General features: G+C 44.5%; 1 protein-coding gene across 8 annotated transcripts in view; it reads right to left on the bottom strand.

Moving 5' to 3' along the window:
* The window catches only part of trioa (trio Rho guanine nucleotide exchange factor a), a 107,642-nt gene extending 86,733 nt beyond the window's left edge, over positions 1-20,909 (bottom strand). For all 8 annotated transcript variants that reach the window (XM_080787607.1, XM_080787608.1, XM_080787610.1 and 5 more), the window contains exons 1-2: positions 20,628-20,909; positions 2,706-2,756 (exon numbers count right to left, since the gene is read on the bottom strand). In XM_080787607.1, the coding sequence (XP_080643733.1) occupies positions 2,706-2,756; positions 20,628-20,661 (85 nt within the window). In that variant the 5' untranslated portion in view covers positions 20,662-20,909. The remainder of the gene's footprint in view (positions 1-2,705; positions 2,757-20,627) is intronic.
* Between the last annotated feature and the right edge of the window lie 1,843 nt (positions 20,910-22,752).

The following is a 22,752-nucleotide window of genomic DNA, read 5'->3' as shown; positions in this document are numbered from 1 at the left end:
GACCCCCAGGGGTCCTTCCTTGGTACTCGAGGGGTTCCATGGGGGTCCCCGGCGAAAAAGGAGGAATAGTTTAAAAAAAAAAGCTGTATTTAATTTTCCGGGGCTATTCGGATGTCCAAAAATTAACTAAATCTCCTCTGCAGTCAGAACATCTTTTCAAATGGGAGTTTGAGGACAAATAACATTTGGCCATCATGGCCAAATCCGTGCCATGAAAATGTCCGAGGGCCACTGAACTAAACAAAAGGGGATATTTTGGTGATGGATAGAACAGAAGAAAACAGAGATGGAAGCCAGAGAAAGGGCAAAGGAAGGGAGATGGACAGGATAAACCCAAAGACCCCCCCCCCCCCCCCCATACACAGACACCCTGCTCTCTTACTAAAAGCACTTCTCAGCACATCTGTCGACGTCCGACGGCATTAGCATTATTACATAACATAACACACACACACGCGCGCACACACACAGAGACACATACATACACACACACACACACACACACACACACACACACACACACACGCTTTCTAAGCACCCACTCAGACCTGTGTCAGTGGAGGTCAGGCCAGCGCAGATGGCCTGGTTTAATTCCACCCAGGGGCCCCCCACCCGGGGACCCTCTCAAACAGGAAGCGATCATCGCTAAGTCAGCACAAGGTGGCTAACGAGCGGAACCCCTCTTCCTTGAACAACAAAACTGACACACAGACTAGTGGAACAGTGACCATGAATGGAGTATGGAGCCATCCACACAGTGCAGTGGATGGCCTCTTTGGGTGACCAGTACAACCTGCTAGGAGGAAGACAGTGCTGAACTGGCTCACTGGAGCAACAGACTAACAGAGCACAACAGAAATGTTTTAATGCAGTGACAAAGTGAAGAGCCCGACCGACCGACGCCAGGTTCAGCTCCGATGCCGGTCCCCATTTTTAGCGTCCTAGACCAGTGGTTCCCAAACTCATGTTTGTAAAGGACCCCCAAATTGAATTTTCTTTAGCCCACGGACCCCTATTTGAAAAGACATGCCAGGGACCCCCATGAGAGACGTTTTTACGGCTCTAGCAGTGATTTTCAAGGAGTTTAATTTCAAGGACCCCCAGTTTGACATGCATTAGTCTACGGACACCGATATTTAATGGCATTTCTATCTCTGGGACCCCCCGATTTATATTGTAAAATCAATGTTAATTTAACTCTTGAGAATGCCGTGTCCATTTGGTTCCATATGTACACTCTCTGAGTTACAGACCCACAAAGGCCCATTTGGTTTCAAACTATCATTTAGCTGGGGTCCCCGGAAGCCACTTTGGGAACCACCGTCCTAGACCACAGATTACCGATTAACATATTGTCAAAAAGTGCAAATTATTGTGATTAAATTGAAAAAAAAAAACTTTGATTAAAGTTTCTATTTGAGAACATTTAACTAGAATGTATTTCATTTAACTACTTTCAACTACCATAATTGAAAAATGGATGTTTGAGGAGAGGAGTCAAACCAATTGATATAGTCTATCTTTTATTTATTTATTTTTCGTGTCACACTCGGCTAGGTCGTTAAAGTGTTTGAATGCAGGTTAAGTGGTAAAAAAAAAGATATATAAAAACATGCAAGAGGAGAGGAGAGGAGAGGAGAGGAGAGGAGAGGAGAGGAGAGGAGAGGAGAGGGCCTCATTCGTCTCCAGCCGTCACTGTGAGGCTGGCGTCACTACAGAGACAGGTGCTTAGACCCAGGTTGCCAATCAGGGCTTGGGAAGACGCAGAGTATGACGTATGGATGGATCAGAGGGTAGAGACGGAGAGAACATTAAGAACGGTAGAGGAAGATGTTGTAGAGTTGTTGTCGAGTAGAGGAAGGGAGACGTGACGGACTACAGCCGATTATGACTCACTGTGCACGGGAACGCTGAAAGATTACCCACTGTGCACGGGAATGCTGAATGATTACCCACTGTGCACGGGAACGCTGAGAAATTACCCACTGTGCACGGGGACCCTGAAATATGGCGCGTGACAGAGACCCTGCGAGCATTTGCATATCACACTTAAGCCATTTAGACCCGAGAACTGATTCTACAAAATGTCTTCTAAATCATGACAGTTTGACAGGTGCTCAACCTTTTTCATGTCAACGACCCCCAGAATTATCTGTATTTGGCCGCCGACCCCCCATCTGAAAATATGTTGTTCCAGGGACCCCTTGAGTTAAAAAAAGTATAACATAATGCTTAAAACATCAAAAGGGGTTCCCGCCCCAAAATAGGTTAATGACCATATGCCATTATGATCCATTATCAGAATAAAATGTAATGGAAAAAAATGACACCTCAAAATAAATATAAAAAATAAATGTGCTGATTAACTTGAAGCACCTATTTTCTAAAGTGGATTCCTCCTGTCAAAATGTGTAATTACTAATTTCAATTTATTTTTTAAAGAGTACTATCAAAATAATCTAATTCAATAAAACCGTGATGAAATGAGATTCTGTGATGCCTGATTGAATTGTTTGCTCAAGAAATGTAATGTATTAATTAATTTGTGAGGTCATTGTGTTATATGCTGCATACAGAAAAGTGCGAGTCTGTATCTGTGTGACCGGAATTGCCATATACCTGCTAAGGACAAGTCGTGCGTGCGTGTGTGTGTGCGTGTGCGTGTGTGTGTGTGTGTGTGTGTGTGCGTGCGGCACTGTTGTTACCTGCTATCTGACCCAACACATCTCCTTTTGGCTCTTTGGGGAGGGAACCATCTGTAGAGAGAGAGAGAAAAGAGAATTAAACGATGATGTTTTCTGGGAGACAGAGAAAACCATCCTCAGCGTTATTTCACCAACAGGACGACAACCTCACGGACGGATAACAGAAGCAGCTTCATCAGGCCAGCCAGGAGGAGGACCACCATAACCCTCATCTCCTCACTATAGCTTCTAGACCAGGGACTCTAGTCTGAAAGCGCGTGCCGCCCTGCCATGACGCAAGTCCAGTTGGTGCCGCAGAATACTTGGCACCACTTGGTAGTAAAACAGACATGAGTTCAGGCCCGGGCGGTTAGGGTAGCGGTCCGGGCACCTAGGGGCTCCATCTTCTTCACCGCTAAACCCCTTATCCCTAAACTTATTTGCCTTTTTTTTTTTTTTTTTTACTATTTTGCGTCGGCGTGTGGCAGGTTCGACACCCAATTCCGACGACCTTAACCGTGTGTCAACCCCCCCACCCCCCACCCCTCAACCCTCTCCTCATTTCCTGTCTGTCACCATTATGTACACCATCCAATAAAGCCAGAAAAGGCCCAAAAAATATCTTACAAAAAGAAAAAAAGAAAAACAAGACATGAGTTCCACTGTACTTGATGAGTTCTTCTTCCATCTACACCAACTCTCTTCACCAAAAATAGACGATCTAAAAGCATGAAGCTATTTTCAGTCTGTCCTATGATAGAAACGGATACATTCGCTCATGTTTTCCTCACTTTCACATTCAAGCACCCTAATATGAGACGAGATGATAAAACTGAACAGTGTAATTCAGGGATGCCGTAGATTCAAATAAAACAAAAATATTATTTACAGGGGTGCCCCCAAGTCAAAAACGTCCTAGTCTACTGGGTCATCACCACCACACATCTCTGTTCTGTTTATCACAGAAACCGGTGATGCGCGCAAGCCGTCACCCAATCATGATCATGCGTGGACATAACCCATGACCGAGCTAGCGCGCTCTCACCGCCGGTACACAATAACCCCATTGAGGCAAGCTTTGCCTGAGTGTGGTGAGCAGTCATGCTTAATTCGTTGTCCGTCCGTCCGCCGGTGTCACACACAATGAAGAACAGCAGATCCGCAAGCTCACGGTGCGGCGCGGTTCAACGTGCGTGTGAGCTTGTCGATCTGCTGTTTCCATCGGCGCTTTCAGTTTAGGGCCTAATCATGTGCTGCTGACATGTAAACATGCAGATGCTTGACCTACACTGGTATGTTTGTTCGTTCCCTTCCCCTGACTGAAAGGAGCCACCGCCTCCGACCGCTGTGACCCGGTGGCGAGCGCGGCGGCATTATAGCAGGATAGCGTCGGAAGCGGCTTTCACACGCGGCCGTATCCGTGACGCATTATCGACCCGTTTCGACGGACGATTCTACAAATGTCTTCTAAATCAGTTTTCTGATAAACCCATGTTTCTCTACGTCAGTGGTGCACTGGTGGTGCTCAAACTATTTCATGTCAAGGACCCCCAGAATTATCTGCATTTGGCCGCCGACCCCCATCTGAAAACATGTTGTTCTTTTTATTACCACAGTTAATGTGACGTTTTGACTCGAGGCCATCTATGGCTCTTCCCTGAGACGGGCTAGGGTCTGAGGAAGAGCCACATGGCTCAAAATGCCACATTAACGGCTGTAATAAAGCATGTGTCTTTTGGAGCATAATCCAGAGCTCGCCGGACTCCATGATTTCACTGTTGTTCGCTTCTAATCCTGACCTGTCCTGTACCTGGCATTTTGGAAGGTTTTGGATGTGCCGTGCTCTTGTATAAGTTTCAACACATTCAAATTACAGTCCGAATACAAGTCAGTGTCATTAACAAGGGTTTAATATCCAACCCTCCTGTTGAGAACGAACATAAGGCTACTAGTAGTAGTGACACAAGCACCGTTTATTGATGACATATGGCCACTTGACCATGATCTCATGGGAGAAGCGCGCACACACACACACACACACACACACACACACACACAAAATGTGGTAAAGGAGGTGTGAATTGTAAAGGGAGTCAGGTCCTTTCTCTTCCACATTCCACAGAATTCTTCCCTGTATTGGGAGGAACTGCAACAGTTTTACCACACAAAGAGATCAAAAAGAAGGGGGGGGGAGAGGAGCAGGAGAGATAGACAGAGAAAGAATGGGATGGGAGGCAGACCCAAATACAAATAATACTTGGCATATTTGCAATGCCAAAGATGTCTTCTGCCCCTGCCGGAGTCTCAATGTTTACCATTGTGATTTTCTTTCACTGCAGTAGTGTTATCGCAGTAGAAATAAGACGATCTGGTGTGTGTGTGGTGGGGCGGCCAGACTTGAATTTACATTACGTTCTAGCCACCTACTCCTAGAAAAAAAACAACAGTTTGGATATTATTCCCTCAGATCCTTGTATATCTGGCTCTGCACACGGTGGAAGTGGGGGGTCAGTAGTGTCCGTCCGTCTGTCCGTCCCCCGTCCCCCCCACACACACACAAACAAACAAACACACACACATCTTACAGACCCTAGTAGGGCAAGTCTCATGTCAGCCAGCCGTTAGGAGTAAAGCTAAACAACTGAGGCACATGGATAACGGCCATGGAGGAAATGACAAAGCAAGAATTCAACTGATCAAATCCCCCAAACATCTCTCCACCACACACACACACACACACACACACACACACACCCCTCTGCTAAACAGCGCTCGTATACACTGTACCCTTCACACAGCTCTCTTCCCCCTCTCTCCGGGGTCACTTTAACACCAGATAGATAGCCCTTTCTGTGGGCCCCTGCTGAGCCTGCTCCCACATGCTAGTTCTCGGCAGGCACAGTCATAGTGCACATTTTTGAGTCATAAAACACTTGCATAAAAAGCCAAGTACCCTCTCATTTAAACATGCCCATTGTCCGGGCCATTGTTGTAGCTTAAACACTTACGTTGCAGTGCAAGGGGCAGAGACGTCGGACTGAAGGACAATGACTAATACCCCTTTTTAGCCAAATGTCAATAACCTTCTGGTGGTGACTGTCTGTGTAGAGTCACATGAGTGGGCACAGAGAGAGAGAGAGAGAGAGACGGGCCAGTGAACAGGACGTTTACACTGGATCAATGTGTTTCTGTACTTCTGTGTACTGAATTAATACTTGACCCATTTTGGGGCGGGAACCCCTTTTGGTGTTTCTAGCATTATGTTATACTTTAGCCATTGAAAAACAGCAGATCTACAAGCTCATATTTCATGTTTTTTTTTTGATAAATCAGGAAAATGTAGTGCAAATCTTTGAATATATATTCTTTCAGAGCGAACGTTTTTAACTCGAATCTTCTGCTTCTGAGGTGTCCCCTGGGGGAACAACATATTTTTAGATGGGGGGCAGCGGCCAATTATACATTTTTGGGGGTCCTTGACATGAAAATGTATGAGAACGACTGACATAACAGGTTAAATAATATTATTATTAATGGGTTATACTAGTGAACCAGCTGGACACCGGGACAGAGTTGGGGGGGAGAGACAGAGAGAGCAAAAGAGGACAAGAAACAAATAGGAAATGAGGCAAAGAGAGGGAGAAAAGGGAGCATGACCGAGAGAGGGATGGGGGGCGACAGTGAGACAGCAGTTCTGAATGCACTGGAGACCCAATGAGAAAACAGTACAATGGCCTTTCAGGACTCGTCCTAGTTCGGTGTTCTCTCTCTCTCTCTCTTTGGCATGGCTTAAAATAGGAGCAAAGTCCATGGTGACAGATTTTCCGAACCAATCCTAATCAATTTTGAACTCAATTCATGGTCACTTAGTTCACACCACAACACGGACAAAGACAGTTAAGACTCACTCACGCCTCCCTTTTGTTTCCTTATCATGTCTCACCTCACCTGCATTGAATTAACTTCCTTCTTAGTAGAAGGACAATAAAACAAAATAAACAGCCCTTTCACAATACTTTTGTTTATGCTCCTTTCACAAGAATGCGTGAAGAAATCGCTTATCAGTGCACGTGACCTCGTGCCTACCTGCTCCCTCTATTACCCCCCCCTCCCCTCGCTCTCCCTCTCACTCCCCCCTCTCTCTTTCAAAACAAAACAAGAACACAACCTACCGCCTGCCTTCTCCCTTCTCTCCGTCTTCTCTCCATTTCTGTCAATGCCCCCGCTCTTGCGCTGCTCTCCCCCTCGACACTTTCCCCTCTCGCGTTCCAGCTTGTAAGAGATGACGGCGGGGCTACAAATTTTCCCCGAGCCCACACCAATTAGCTATCACGCCAGAGAAATTACCGAACGAGAGCACAGGAGAGAAGAAAAGTGGGACAACCTCCTTTTATTAAACGCATGGAGGAGTGAGAGGTGTGCGTGTGTGTGCGTGTGTGTGTGTGTGTGTGTGTGTGTGCGTGTGTGTGCGTGCATGTGTGTGTGTGTGTGTGCATCTTATTTCAGCTGTTCCTGAGGTTCACAGTACAACACAGAAAAGCTCCCTTGTTACGTTTGACATTTTTTTAATAGTTACATTACCTTGGCTGAGAAAATACACTCAGCAAGTCTCCATTGCTGAGAGATTGTCTGACAAAAAAGCGAGTTTTATCGCATTCAGACCGCAGACAGATCCCAACAGGCGAATTGGCTATTCTTAAATTACACTAATAACACTCGTCTAGAGGCTACGTCTCTGCTTTAGAATAGCTGTTAAAGTTGCATTCCGGAAAATATTTGAAAGAATAAAATGTTATTTTGACAGGTTAACTGCGGACAATTTAGGCATTCACGGTCGTCTTTTAGGCTAGACTGCCTAAGTTGAGTTATCTTTGAACAGCCACTGCACCGACCGCTGAGTTGCCAAGGTGTTCGACCACAACAACAGAACGGAGCAGGAAAAGCTCCGCACCCCCTCCATTGTAATGAATAGGGACTCCATGTCCCTTAACCAATCTGTATTGGACGAATAGGCAGTATACCTACACTTCCTCTTCCCCCAGGGAGGCTCAAATAGTACACTTCAGAAATAAGCCCAAACTAAAGCAACGGGCAACTATGAATATTAAGCTATGTTACAACCCTATGTCGCTTATAATAAGCAGAACTGGCAACACTGCAAACACTGCGCTGCAGGCTTCTTTTTGCAATTCGGATGGGGGGGAAAATTATGTTTCGTCGGGTGACTGGTTTTGTGCCGATTAAAAAAAAATTATAGTCTGTTGCAATCTGACAGTTTTAAGTAGTCTTTGACTAAAGTCTGAACAAGTTTGTTTGGTGTACTGTGGAGGCACCACAAGGATCTAGAAGACATTTGTGGAATCGGCCTCAGGTCTTAAGGGTTTAAGACAGGACATGAGGGCAAGGCGCTAGGGGGGCGCAGTGGTCAAAGTGCCTTGCTCACCACTGCAGAGCGTGGGGAGCGTCTCTGGAGACACAATTGGCCTGTGTTTCGGGGGAGGGAAAGGATGTCACTGCACGTAGCGTACGTACTCCTACAGGCAAGGGAGGAGGGGAGGAGTAGGCTCCAAGTCCTCCCGGTGGGTGCTCCTCACTGCCAGGGGAGTCAGCAGCATACAACAACAGTGACTGACAACAACACACAAATGTGTGAGGGGGAGGAATTAATTATTGGCATAATTAATGATTGGGGGTGAAAAAGCAACAACAAAAGACATGAGGGCCAAAAACGGGCACATTTAGGCCTAATTCATTCACATCCCTTTCACAAACAAAAAAACAACAACACTCCTGAGCTTCCCTCTCCCAACTTGTTCACCGGGCTGTGGGCAGATAAAATTCTTCATCCAGAGAGATTCTGATCATGCCTTTTTTATATAAACAAGTCTCAAGTTTTAGCTCCCTAACTCCCTTCCATTTCCTCGCTGCAGAGAAGCCATATACTTGGCCCCTTCCTGTTAGAAAAAGACGCCATTGATTTCAGCGATGTTTCCGTTGGTGTTGGCAACCGGGCACGGACTCTAACGGTCCTGCTGCGGTCTTGTCCCTGAACCCAGTGACCAGTACCACCACCACCACCACAGAACACTGACTCACTCCTCCTAGCTTCTTATCAGCTGACCGGTTGGCTTTATCTTCTAGAGCCATAGGGTGCGTGTGTGTGTGTGTGCGCCTGTGCGTGCATGCGTGCATGTGTGCGTGCGTTGTAGTGTGTGTGCGTGTGTGCGTGCATGTGTGCGACTGTGCGTTGTGGTGCGTGCGTGCGTGCGTTGTGGTGCGTGCGTGCGTGTGTGCGTGAGGTGCGGTGTGGTGCGTGCGTGTGTGCGTGCGGTGTGGTGCGTGCGTGTTGGGAGGGTATCACAGTCGTTTTGTTTATGGCACCGCTTTATAATAGGCCTATAAATAGGGACTAAGATACCATAGCTGGGATGGCTGGACATGCACACGCACAGATGTTACCATGGTAACACAGTAACACACACCCGAACCAGCCTTGTTGCCGATTATGAGAAGATAAAACAAAACAGCCACCTTCATTTCCATGAATGAAAGCCTTGATTAGAACATTTTCTCTATTCAATTTCCATAAGGGTTTAGAGATCAGAGAACTGCACAAGCAGCACAACCTCTTTACTCCTTCATTTAGTCCTTAAACCGGCCAGCTATCGCATTCTAAGGGACGTTGGTACATATCCTCATCACGTCATGGGACATATGCTTCGTAGCATGACGGAAAACATACCTGCACGGTCTGCTTCGTGCCAGCATATGACGTCATATGCTGGCCCGGGACATACGCATCGTAGCACCTGACTGATAACATTACATTATACTTGCACGCTCTGCTTGCGCAAGTAATAATGATAATCTTTATTGTCCCGAAGGACAACAGTCTGTTCAAACACCCACATCAAAAACAACACATAGCACATAACACCAAGACGATGCAAAAACATGAGGTCCCCACTGTGACTGTACCATCCCATGATCATACATGTACGATGTATACAGAACCATCCTATCATACATGTATGATGTGTACAGAACCATCCCATCATACATGTACGATGTATAGAGAACCATCCCATCATACATGTACGATGGCATGAACACCGTTTAAAAAGCAGTTATTTACCTGCTGTGCATTCATTTATATAGTGGCTTTCTCACCCAAAGCGCTTCACAAGTCGGTGCATCATGACGTTGTACAGCCAGCCGATGGCAGAGGAGACATGCGATGCGAGGCACCAACCTGCTCGTCGCCAGCAGTCATTAGTCACGGATATCTTTATCTTTACCGTGTAATAATCTGTACATTTCGTGGATCTTCTTTCACTCGTGAGCTTCCTCATTACTGAAGGTTCAATTTCATATTCCCTTGTGCAGTCATGATCAAAGACATTTTGTTTACAGACGGCTGAATGATCGTTATATCGTGGAAGTATTATGCGTTTGTTCCTCTTTGTTCTTCTACAGGTCGGGTTTCTAGTTGCACAAGGCCTACCAACCCTTCTCAATCACATCACAGCTGCTGATGATCGGCCATTTATTTGACTGTTCAATCACTCTGAACAACGACCGCGGGCTGTTTATTCTGTCTGTGTTACACCAGGTGAAATGCACAAATATTAAACCGGCATCAATCATTAAACCCTTTTGGTGTTTTAAGCATTATGTCACGCTTTAGCTATTGAAAAATAGCAGATCTACAAGATCATGGTGCGGCACAGAGTACCGCGCTACGAGCTTGTAGGTCTGCTATTTTTGAAAAATCGTGAAAATGTGGGCGCGAAACGTTGAATATATATTCTTTCAGAGCGAACATTTTTAACTCAAATATCTGCTTCTGCGGGGGTCCCTGGAACAACATATTTTCAGATGGGGGTCGGTGGCCAAAATACAGATAATTATGGGGGTCCTTGATATGAAAAAGGTTAAGAACCACTGACAACTGTCAGGATTCAGAAGTCTTTTTTCTTTTTACAATCGTCTTCAGGTCTAAATTCATTAACTCATTTAGACCTGAGAACAGATTCTACAAATGTCTTCTAAATCATGACAGTTTTCAGAAAAACCTTTTTCTATGTCAGTCGTTCTCAAACTATTTCATGTCAAGGACCCCCAGAATAATAATGTATTTGGCCCAATCTCAAAATGTTGTTCCAGCCAGGGAAATGGCACATCTACAAGCTCGCAGTCGCAGAGCGGCACTCGGTGCCGTGCTATAAGCTTGTGCATCTGCTATTTTTCCAACAGCTAAAGCTTCAAATAAGGTTAAAAGTGGTTAAAAGCTAAAGCGACACTATGCGTTCCCTTCCTTAATGGGTTCATTTAATGGGTTAATCCATTTAGACCCGAGGCCTTCTAAATCCTGACAGTAGTCGTTCTCCACATTTTCATGTCAAGGACCCCCAAAAATAAATGTAATTGGCCGCTGACCCCCATCTGAAAATATGTTGTTCCAGCCAGGGACTCCCCCAGAAGCAAATATTTGAGTTAAAAAAAACGTTCGCTCTGAAAGAATATATATTTAAAGATTTGCGCCACATTTTTTAAAACATTCTCAGCTAACATAATGCTTAAAACACCAAAAGGGGGTTCCCGGCCCAAAATGGGTTAATAACATTTCGGCAGTAATAATCACCCTGGCTGACGGCTCTTCATTTGGGCAAGTTGTTGGCCGTATACTTTTGCTCAAGTACACACTGTACTTCCACCATCGCAGAGTCTAGGGGTTCAGAACTTCAGATCCGGTTTGGCAGAGCGTCTGCACTAACACTAACTGGGCCATGTTTGGGGGGGGGGGTAAGCCGTACGCGGAGGGTGGCAGGGAAAATTAAACACCCGGCCGCTATTTGAATATTAATTATTTACCAACCATTTTGTCTTACTGCACAACAGTGCTTTTTTTGGCAGCAGATTTTGTCTCTTGAATAGTTTTCTTTCACTTAGTTTAGTCACATTTCAGTAGCCTGGAATGTTTTAGTGTTAGTCTAGTTTTAGTCGACTAAATATCATAAGATTTGTAACTAAAATGTATTTTGGCAGGCCTTGATGCCGTCGTAATGACTGTTTTTACACTTATAAAAATAGCCGATCTACAAGCCCACAACACGTCGCAGCGCGATGCGTTGTGAGCTTGTAGATCTGCTATTGTCAGCATGCAACTGATTGTAAAATGACTTATACTGGATCGCTTGTCTACTAGTCCCTTCCTTTTTGTCCAGTTTTTATTTGTTGACGAAATTGTCGGTACATTTAGTCTTACTTTTAGTCATCATAGCTTAGTTTCTATTTAGTTTCCTATTAGTTTGTCAGTGGAAAGAGGTAGTCGACGAACATTTTCCGTCTTAGTTTTAGTCGACGAAAGCAACACAGCTGCACAAGCAATCTTGAACAGAATGATTTGCACCTACAGAGAATACACAACCTTCTCACAGCAATTATTCAGCGAAACAACGAAAGCGCCTCGCTATCATGACTAGCCACGACCTGCCACTGAACGTTTGATCTAACCCGCACCTGCAATTATGAGTAGGAATGAGTGCATGTTTAGGAGATGAGTGTAATGAGGGAAATTACTAAAAGAAGGTGGTAGTACTAAGTTATCAACATTCAACACATCAGCAAATAGAAAATATTTCTCCATAATTTCCCGCCTACGTACGTACCTTCTCCTTTTTGTTATGTGGTACAAGGTCATGTCACACATTTTTGCTAAATTCTGAGCACGTCGATTTATGTTTTCCAAATGAGTGTAAACAGTAAACACTGCCAGTTAACCCATTCTGACCCGAGATCAGATTCATACGAGGTTTCCACTGGACACACACTGGTCTGATGAACCCATTCTGACCTGAGATCAGATTCTAAAAATGTCAGTCGCTCTTCGATTTTTCTAAAATAGCAGACCTACAAGCTCGTAGCGCGCCACTCGGTGGCGCGCTATGAGCTTGTAGATCTGCTATTTTTCAATAGATAAAGCATAACATGATGCTAACACCAAAATGGGTGCCCGGTCAGAATGGGTTAAAAACAAGATTCACAATAAATGTAACGACGTCATGACTTAGAAAAAGATACTGTTCACAAGTTGTTTTTTTGTTTTGTTTTTCATTTTTACAATCAGACATTTTTGAACAACGACTGAGAACTACTGATTTAGACGGCATTTGTAGAATTGGCCTCGTGTCTTTAAGTGCTTATAATGTCCATACAGTATGTACATCTAGACCCATGTGAATGATGCAGATTGTACAAATAACTGGATAGTTTGTGTGTGTATGTTTACAGCAAGTCTCTGTAATTGCAGAGCCCATCTAGAGGAGGAACTGTGAGTGAGTCTGTCTCTGGACAGGGCTAATCTCACAAACCGCTGGATCACTGCCAAACGTCTCGTCCACACCGTCCAGGAGGCCTGGCTCCACACAGTCCACACAACATTCTTTTCACCTTTTTAGTTTTTGAAAATATTTAACCTTAAAAAAAACCTGAAAGTTTTCTGAAATACCTATGTTTCTATATCAGTGGTGCTCAATATTTCATGTCAAAGACCCCAAAAATGATATATAATTGGCCACCGACCCCCATCTGAAAAGATGTCCAGGAACCCCTCAGAAGCAAAGAGTTGAGTTAGAAACGTTCACTCTGAAAGAATACCGGTATACATACTGTACATTGAAAGATTTGCGCCACCTACAAGCTCGTAGCGTGGCACTCGGTGCCACGCTATGAGCTGCTATTTTTCAATAGCTAAAGTATAACCTAAACCTAAGCTTAAAACACCAAAAGGGGTTCCCACTTCCCGCCCAGAATGGGTTAAGGCACTATTGAATAGAAGTGGTTCTATTCATGGGCAAACATTCACAACACAATTCTAAAGTCACAACAAAAAAAAAAGAATGGAGCGTGCCGTCGATCAACCTTGGCTTCTTAATCCACTTGAACCCCAACTCCGCCGAATCTGAGGGGAACATTTGCCAGACATAGCCGATCTACAAGCTACACGCAACGCATTTGTGTGCTTGCCTTGTAGATCTGTTTTTTTCTGGCAAAGAGAATTGGTGTAGAAGGAAACAGGACCAGACAAAGTACAGTTGCAACTCAGGTCCGTTTAACTCAAACTAGAGGGTTTAAGTGGTTAAAAGGCCTTATGTTTGTTGTTAATTTAACAGGCATATGTAATAACACAAACGCATCAATCCTGGTCAGATTAATCTTTCCTTTCATTCCATTAGGTCCATGTGTATCTCCATGATGAGTACAGTTGTGATATCTGATTTCTCTAGCGTGTCTTTATGCCTAAATCTGTCTGGACCTGGACTCTCAGTGAAAGCCCGTTTAAATGAGTCAAATAAACATATTTTAAAGCCGTTTAGAATTACAAGACCAATTTCACCAGTGGAATAAAATGGAAAATGAGAGCGAGAATACATGTCTGTGTGTTGTGTGTGAGACCTGGTGGATTTCAAACTAAAGGCCTCTGAGAATTAGATAGAATTCAAAGACAAAAGAGAGCTATAAAGACAGAACTGTGTCTTCCCTCATGCTACTAACCACATGATGTCTGAGTGTCCAACAAACACATTTAGCCTCATTTAAGCCCGATTTATAAATTAATTGTTGATTGTGCATCATGTCTCACTGATTTACAAGCTCACAACGCGTCGCTCGCAGCCTTTAGATGTGCTATTTTTGGCCAAGACACTGACGTGCAACTACTGTAACTATAAGTATTGTGCACTGATGATGTCTGCACTCAGCAAGATTACTGTGACCAATTGCATGGTCTTCCGTGCTGTCAAAAACACAAAGTAAACACCTGCATTTCCATCTAAAGACAAAGTCCTGGAAACTGACTACACAATACATTAACATAACCTAAACATTGGCATACTGGGAACATCAGTCTTTCAATGTAACGTACCAAAAGCCGTATTGAAAGGCATTATTCATCCGTCGTTTGTATTGAGCAGCAGTTCACCAGGCATCCGCTATACTATGCCATAAACATGAAGGACTGAAGGCAGTGTGCTTTGGCTGGCATTAGGGCTTTAGCCCGTTGTTCAGCTCCTGACTTGGCAGCTTTCGGCCCGGAGAGGAAACCTTTAGTGAGCGACTTCAATCTGTCTCCATCTTCCTGGATCAATACCCATTAGTCTTTACTCTGTGTGCGCGCGTGTGTGTGGGGGCGTGCACGTAGACCTCAGCCTCGGTGAATGGACCTGAGTCATATTAAAGTGCAGCTCTGGATCAGATTTCCCCCCTCTCTCTCTCTCTGTGTCTCTCCCTTGGCCTTAACACACACACACACACACACACACACACACACACACACACACACACAGAGCAACATGCATTCAAATGTACACTGACCAAACCGACGGAGCACGTTGCAGGCAGCTTCTAAACTTTCATTCACGAGGACTGTGACTGAGGATTGTGGTTTGTTTTCCCCCCCATTGTCGGGTGTAATACCTATACTGCCGTCATGTAATAACAGCAGACAGCACAAGGGAAAACAACAGGCAATTCTCCCCGTTAGTAGCCCGGGATGTGTTTGTGGTATGAGAGAACTTAATGATTGACAACATGCCACAACAGAACTCCCCATTCCTCCGCTCCGAAGCCCCATTAATAATTCCACTAGCAGAACAGGAGAGAAAGAGAGAGGAGCTCTGTTTTTATTGCTTGTGTCATATTTGTACCACGGGCAAGATGAGGCAACAAGAATGAAGGGAGGCAGGAAAACCAGAAACATGGACACTAGCGAGAGATTTGGACAGAATGCAGGCCAAGTAAATGAAGTCCCTAAGTATGTATGGGGGATTGTAAAAGACAAAAAGGCTGATGCACAGAGAAACAAAGACAGAAGGGAGCGGGAGGTGAAGAAGAGTGGAGAGAGAGAGAGAAAAAGCATGGCCCGTGGCTAGACACCAGACCTGTGCATGTCAGAACACGGCTCCGAGCTCTGCGAGAAGGAAGTCGATAGGAAAACAAAGGGGAGGGCCCCCTCAGAGTGACACTCAAGCTTCTAGCCAGCCTTAATATGTACAAAGCCATAGGTAGGCTTTCCATGCGCGGTATGCCTCGGAGTGGTTTCACTGGTGCTGGACTCACTGCTCAGTATCTCTGGACTGCTTCAAAACAAGACCTCCGTTAAAGTTAAAACCTGGTTTATACTTTACAACGGAGCCGGGCACCAGAAATAGCAGATCTACAAGCTCAAGGGGGGGTTTTTCTAAAACACATTGAATCACGCGGATCTCAGAAACCGTCATAGCATCGATCCATGCGGCCGCCAGCCTGTGATGCCAGTCATCTATGAGATATAGAGGACATATCTATGACGTTTAAGCAAAGTTAAGTTTAAGCCCAATCCAAACCCCATTGCATAAATAAAATGAAAAAAAGTGTAAAAGAAAATATATATGTGCAAAACACTTTGAGCTGCTGATCAGTGCTGTGTCTTGAGAATTGAGAATAGCTTTAGACACATGCACAGCCTCTCAGGCTAGTCTCCTGCAGAGCCACGCCATGAAAAATTACAAATAATATTTGGGAAATTGTCTGACTCTCAGCACTCTCACTTTTTTGCCAAATTTGTTCAACAACTTAATGCATTGCAGAACGGTAGTTAATTTGATGTGTTTTGTGCTAGAAGAAAACAGAATGTCTTGCAACATAGAGGTCGGTGGTCAACGGATGACAAACCTAGTTTTCTAAATATTGTGCCAATATGCTGACGTGACGTGACGTCAGTCATTGTCCAATTGACGGAAGCATCACTGGCATGGCATCCCTACAAAGAGCACCCACACACAGGAGTGCGTGCGTGCGTGCGTGCGTGCATGCGTGCGTGCGTGTGTCTGACAAGCAACCTTGTCAATCACAGTTCTTGCAATGATAACGAAACGCTGGCTGCCAGGCACTCTGAGGGAGATAAATCACACAAGTCATCCCACAATAGTCACCACTCTACAGTAACACCGTAGAAATTGAGGAGGTCACGCTTTACAGTACATTAAAGTCTCACTTTAGTCTGAAATGATGGAGTGGAACAACAATACAATTAACTGACGGGGTTTGCCTCACATACTTGCCATGCATGCGGCTTGTTGATGGCAGTGTTTAAACACATTTAGAGCCAGGCGGTTCTTGGGCACCCCTTTAACCCTTTGCCAGGGGAAAAATGCAAAAAATGCAAACAAAATGAGGACCCTGTGACGCGGCTGTTGAACCGGAAGTATTAGCCGACGCCGTTTCAGTGGGTCGATCTAGCATGGAACTAGCATGAAAGACGCTAATCTGCCAAGAGGAGCCCAGCGCTAATTTGTTATTGATCTCCTAATAAGAGTACTCGCCTCACATCACCTCATCCGCGCCTCATTTCGGAGATAAACACTGCTAAAGATCATTACGCCATTACGGGACTCTATGGAGCACGCCTCGTCGCTATGGAACGTTTCGTCGTTTGGTTTTGACCGGTCCAAGATGTCGGCGTCCTATACGGTAAATATTACGATCATTTATTCTGTGCTATAAACCCCCTAAAGCGTAAATATACGACGGTGGCATTAAAGTGCTGGGTTTTGTAAAGCGTAAATAAACGATTATGGCAAGAAAAGTATTATTAATAGAAGCACGTGAATGAAAGCCTCCTTGTGGAAGAACACCGACGGCAGAAACTAACCAATTTATGTCTGAATCTTTCTGTGTCCAAGGTAACAGGGAAAGGTAGCATACAAAAGGGGTGATGCAATGAGAAAATATTTAAAATAGCATTAGAGTTAAAATCACACTGCTGGGAAACTGTCTCCATTGATTTACTAGTAATGAAGGAGTGATTGTGTGTTATTTGTCCTATGTTCACACTGAAGATGTAACAGTATACCATACATAACTACATCATGCATCCCAATTCTGGGGAGAACATTCAGTGTTATAATAGCGTCTTTACAAGCTCAGTAGCTCACACATCTGTTCGGTTATGGTTGTACTACACTGAACCATATAAACCTTTCCCTGCAATACCGTGCCCATGGTATTAATTAATTTGTGTTTAAATATTTGTATGCAAATGTTCAATGCTAATGCATGAGCGTCAGTTATACACATGAAAAGAAAAGAAAAAAAAACACAATGTATTTCACTCTGTAGAAAAGAATATTGCTTTTATTGAACTGAAACTCGTGTGTGTCTGACACGAGTTTCAGTTCAATAAAAGCAATATTTTTTTCTACAGAGCGAAATACATTGTGGGTTTTTTTTTTCATGTGGAATGTTGGTAGATGCCATGCCGTGAATTGTCATACTGTTACACCCCAAACTTTAATATAATACACTGCGTTGATATTGTGTCCAAGATCCTAAATTTAGACCACAAAGTTGCAAGAATGGGGTGCGAACCTGTTTTCCCAAAGCTGTGACAGTTCAAGCAGCTCAGTGACAGGTTGGGTTACTAGTTAGAAGCAAGAGGGCCTGCCCGGGGTATCACAAGACGGACAACTGTGAGTGACAGGTGAAAGTAAAGCCCAAGTGCACTCTGAACAGAACGCCTCTCCCTGTAGAGAAGACGACCAGTGTTGCCATGTTCGGTTATTATAAGCAACTTCTTTTTTTAAGTTTACGCAGTTCTCATAAACTTCTCAGACAAAGACACCAAAATGTATGTATTTCTCCCCATCTGAAAATATTCTGTGACAGGGGGGGTTTTGTTGTTAAAATGCTCCAAGCCTCCAATATATACATTCAAAATATTTCACTCTTTTTGAAAAGGGCAGATCTACACGTGTATACTGTAGATCAACCATTTCCGAATAGCCGATGCATATAGGTTTAAAGTGCTCATATGGCCTCATCATTCATAGTCGCTTCTTCTTTTGGAGCTCGTTTTCATAGGCTGCTTTCTTATTTATCTCACAAAATCTGGCAACACTGTTTTAGAGAAGACAAGAGGGAGCCTTCAACAGATCAGCTGTTCTTCAGGCAGAGCAGCAACTCTCAATGCAGACACTGAACTTCCCTTAGTCTGTGGCTTGTTATCTAGCTAAGACACAAACCACAGGAGCCAGGGGCTGCTGCATGTCAATACCCAGGCTTCGCTTAGCTTCTCTTGTTTACCCCATTTCCCATTTGAGAAAAAAAATCATGGCTCTTCTTTCTACCACAACAGGAAGGATGAGACCCAAGGCTGCAGTGCAAGATTTCCCAGTGATTATTAGGGCCGACTGTGCCTATGAACAACCTAATAAATCATTCTACTGCTCCCTATTGTGTCCTTTTAATTTAATGTGTTGTCATGTGCCATAATTAGGTCAATCCCCTTGCTGTTTCGATAGCAATTTACCACTTCCCCGCGCCTCTCTTACACAGAGCACCCCCCCCCCCCAAAAAAAATGATATCAGTATATGCTGCTGCCTAAGTTAGACCTATAGCCAACACTACATTTTGTTAGCCATGTTCAATTCTTAATGGCAATTTGACGGCATGGAAAAGCTCCCCAGTCAGTGAATTACGAAATTAACATTTTATAGGACAAGTAACCAATCATTCCCAAGAAGAGCCAACAAAGCAGTCTTGAGTTATAAGAGAATGAAGCAGGCAGACCTGAGATCATGCATTAGAGAAGCAGCGCGCACACACACACACACAGCCTGCAGCCAGTGAGTGGAGCAGAGCCCAGAGGGGATCTGTTCTCTCACTGAAGGGCTGACGGTGACCCATTAAATCAATGGAAAGGCCCCGTGTTGTGTTGTGGCTGTACGCCCTGGTCCTTCCTCGCTGACAATTTGGCCTACTTTTACTAGCCAGCGTTAGCGATCGATGCACAGCACTGAAACAGCACCTAAACCTACAAATGAACGAGCTATAGGAGTTTGTTTTAAGGTGGTGACTATACTAGCGTGTTAGTTCGGACACAAATTACAATGCGGACAGTCTGGAAATCATGGTCGCTGCCCTGACTGTGCCCTGTGCACAGATCAGCACTATACGTGGTGCCACGCCATGTAATGTTTACATAGCAGACACCATTGTCAAGTTTTTACACCTCAAAAACAACAGACAGCATGGTGTGCCAGTGAAATAACCACAAACAATGCTTTCCTCTTTGTATGTAAATCTCCCCCCACACACACACACACACACCAGGGGCAGGCAGCTTTGCTACACTGTGTCTGGCAGCCTGGCTAGCAGCCACTGGGCTAACGCAGATAGCATGGTGGTTCCATAGGATACACAGGGATAAACGTTAGCTTTGTGGCTAACAGGGAACCTGGCGTGTGGGGGAAAAAACCAGAATTAAGGAGCAAGGATTCTGTGGTGGCGTCACAACAAAGCGTCATTTAGCGGAACTGTTTTCAGACATTCCAGACTCAACTTGTCACATTTACAGTACAAGTGCTTTCCTTCCGCGAGTGTCACTTTACAAAAATAAATACGCATTTAAAACTATAATCGAGTGTTTTTTTTGACGAGTGACACTTATTGTGGAAAGGGTTTATTATGCGACCATTCATGTCAGGGATAGTAAAATACTTTTGTGTGTGTGACGAGATGGATCCATCCTTGGTATCTTTATTCTAGGGGAAAACTAGCCAGTTAGCACTGTAGCTAAAAGGATACCCCAATTTATTACATTTTAACGAGAAAACAATAGTATTTACCTTACTGAGAAATGCATGGACGATTATTATTTTTAAATATTTTGTAATGATGTCTGCTGTTGTGAGCATAGCGACGTTATTCATCCATTGCTATACACAGTATTTACTCTAGTGTTTTGCTGAAAACTGAAAACCTTCCCCCTCCTCCTCATCATCCCCAACCCAACTGAGCCCGAAAAACAGACACCCAGACGGGAACAATGTCGCCCTGCCTGACGGTACATCTGTCTACAATCTAGCCGATCCCCCACTGCTCATTTCTCGGGCTTTTCTTACCAGAAGTCTCCTCCGATGCTTCCCCGGAGCTCATGGCTGCCGAGCTGAACGGGAGCAGCTAAATTTCCCAAAGTGTGGATCCCCCAGTTCGGGATATCTTTTTTTTGTAGCCCGTATCAAGACGATCTGAGTTCTTCTGTCCTGACAAAAGCGTCAGTCGCGACACACGGACTGTTGCGATGAGTTTTAGGGGCTGGTAGTGCCATCAGCAAACCTCCATCTTGTGGGTATATTAAACGCTGTTGGGAGAACAGCCGCCGGGCCGCCGGTGGGGTTCTTCCCTTCGAGTGGATCCGAGGGGAGAGTCACTGTAGACGGGGAGGGGCCGGGGTGACGGCTCGGTGTGTTCGGTGAATATCCGTGAGCTTTCGGAAACGAGCAGACAGTGGGTGATCAAGGAATGACAGTCACTGCCCCCTGCGCGTGTGCGTGTGTGTGACATGTGTGTGTGTGTGTGTGTGTGCCGAGATTACAAAATTGAATGATTCATGAATCAGCAGCACTGAGTGAGTGTACTGTACACATGATGTGTGACATGACATGGAATGATACTGATACATAATAGAGTTATTAATTATAGGCTAACTGATATCCCTTTTTGGGAGTGAGGCTGTATTTGTGGAACCTTGTGGAAGACATGATCAAATACCGTAGTCTGTGATTCGGCAAAGTGGAGACTGGAGACGTGGAGAGTGAGGTTAGTAAATCAACCAAATAGGGTTGCATACTATTTTGGCGCGCGCACGCGCGCGCGCGCGCACACACACACACACACACACACACACACGACTTTTTTATCATATGATGTTAATAATAATGTTTGAACAAAGTCACTGAAATAAAGCACTAGAGAATGAGTTATTTCCATTTACTAGCCTTTAGTTCTCAGCTGTATAGCTGACTCCACCTGCAGGTTCAGACTGGAATTGGAGTGTCTGGACTGAGGCGCCTATAAATCCTGGGACGAATAGAATACACTCAATCCCTGTAGTCTGTATCTCTGTACCACTACCTCGTCATAAATTCATATTCACATTGAAATATCAAATTCTCTCTCTCTCTCTCTCTCTCTCTCTCTCTCTCTCTCTCTCTCTCTCTGAATGCAGATGTTATGTCACATGTGATTATGTCATCATAACGTACGTGTCCTGTTTCAGACATTTGCTTTAAAATGATTGAACGATATATAATAGCCCACAAGCCATATTGGTGCCTTGTGGCTGTGCTGAATCCTCTCCCATTTCAAATACCATTACACGATGATGTGTTACGTCTGTTGATGGATTGATAATTAATAATTATACAAGATGGTAATCCTGTCTGTGGCAATTTAGTGAGAGTATAGGCATGCACGGCATGGGATATCCGTGGATATGCACGGCTTGGGATATCCGTGGATATGCTCCTGAGGAGGAGGATTCTAAAAACGGTCCTATGCTGGAAAATAGCAGATATGCAAACTCACAGCACATCTCATTCAAGACACTGAACTTGCAGATCTGTGTGTGTGTGTGTGTGTGTGTGTGTGTGTGTGTGTGTGTGTGTGTGTGTGAGAGAGAGACGCAACTTGGCCTGTTGTAGCCTAGCGCCACCATGAGGCTGATTTGAAAACTGTCAAGTGGCATTTCTTCCTCAGCCTATAGTGGGAATAGGCATGCACGGCTTTGGATATGCACGGGATACACTGCCATGTCTTCCTTCTCAGAATGCATTTCTTTCATGTGGATTCCAATTGGGATTCGATTTCCCAAAAGTTTCGTAACTGATCTGACAGTGCCTGTTCCTCTCCGACGCCGATGTGCATCACTTCGATGTCCACAACTTCAGTTATGTTATTTAGCGTGGTGACTTCTCCTTGCACCTATCCAAATACACTTTCCAGTGCAACTAGGCTATAGTCCTTCATTCAGTCTCTCCATTTTTCCTGTGACCATTTTCCAATATTGGTCTCCGCTAAATAGGACTCATAATTCCACTGCATCCATCCCTATGATGGGTACATCTGCTATGGGCATTCCTTTTGCTTCCAACTTCCAAGTCCCTCCTTATCTTTCCGTTTGGCGCTTTAATCATAGAAGAGCTCTGAAGAATATTTAGGATCTCATAATTATACTGTGTTGCAATG

Source organism: Protomyctophum bolini (genome assembly GCF_963924005.1).
Source record: "Protomyctophum bolini genome assembly, chromosome: 17".
NCBI classification, from domain to species: Eukaryota; Metazoa; Chordata; class Actinopteri; order Myctophiformes; family Myctophidae; genus Protomyctophum; species Protomyctophum bolini.
Note: the sequence above shows the minus strand (reverse complement) of the source record. Positions and strands in the feature narration are given on the sequence as shown.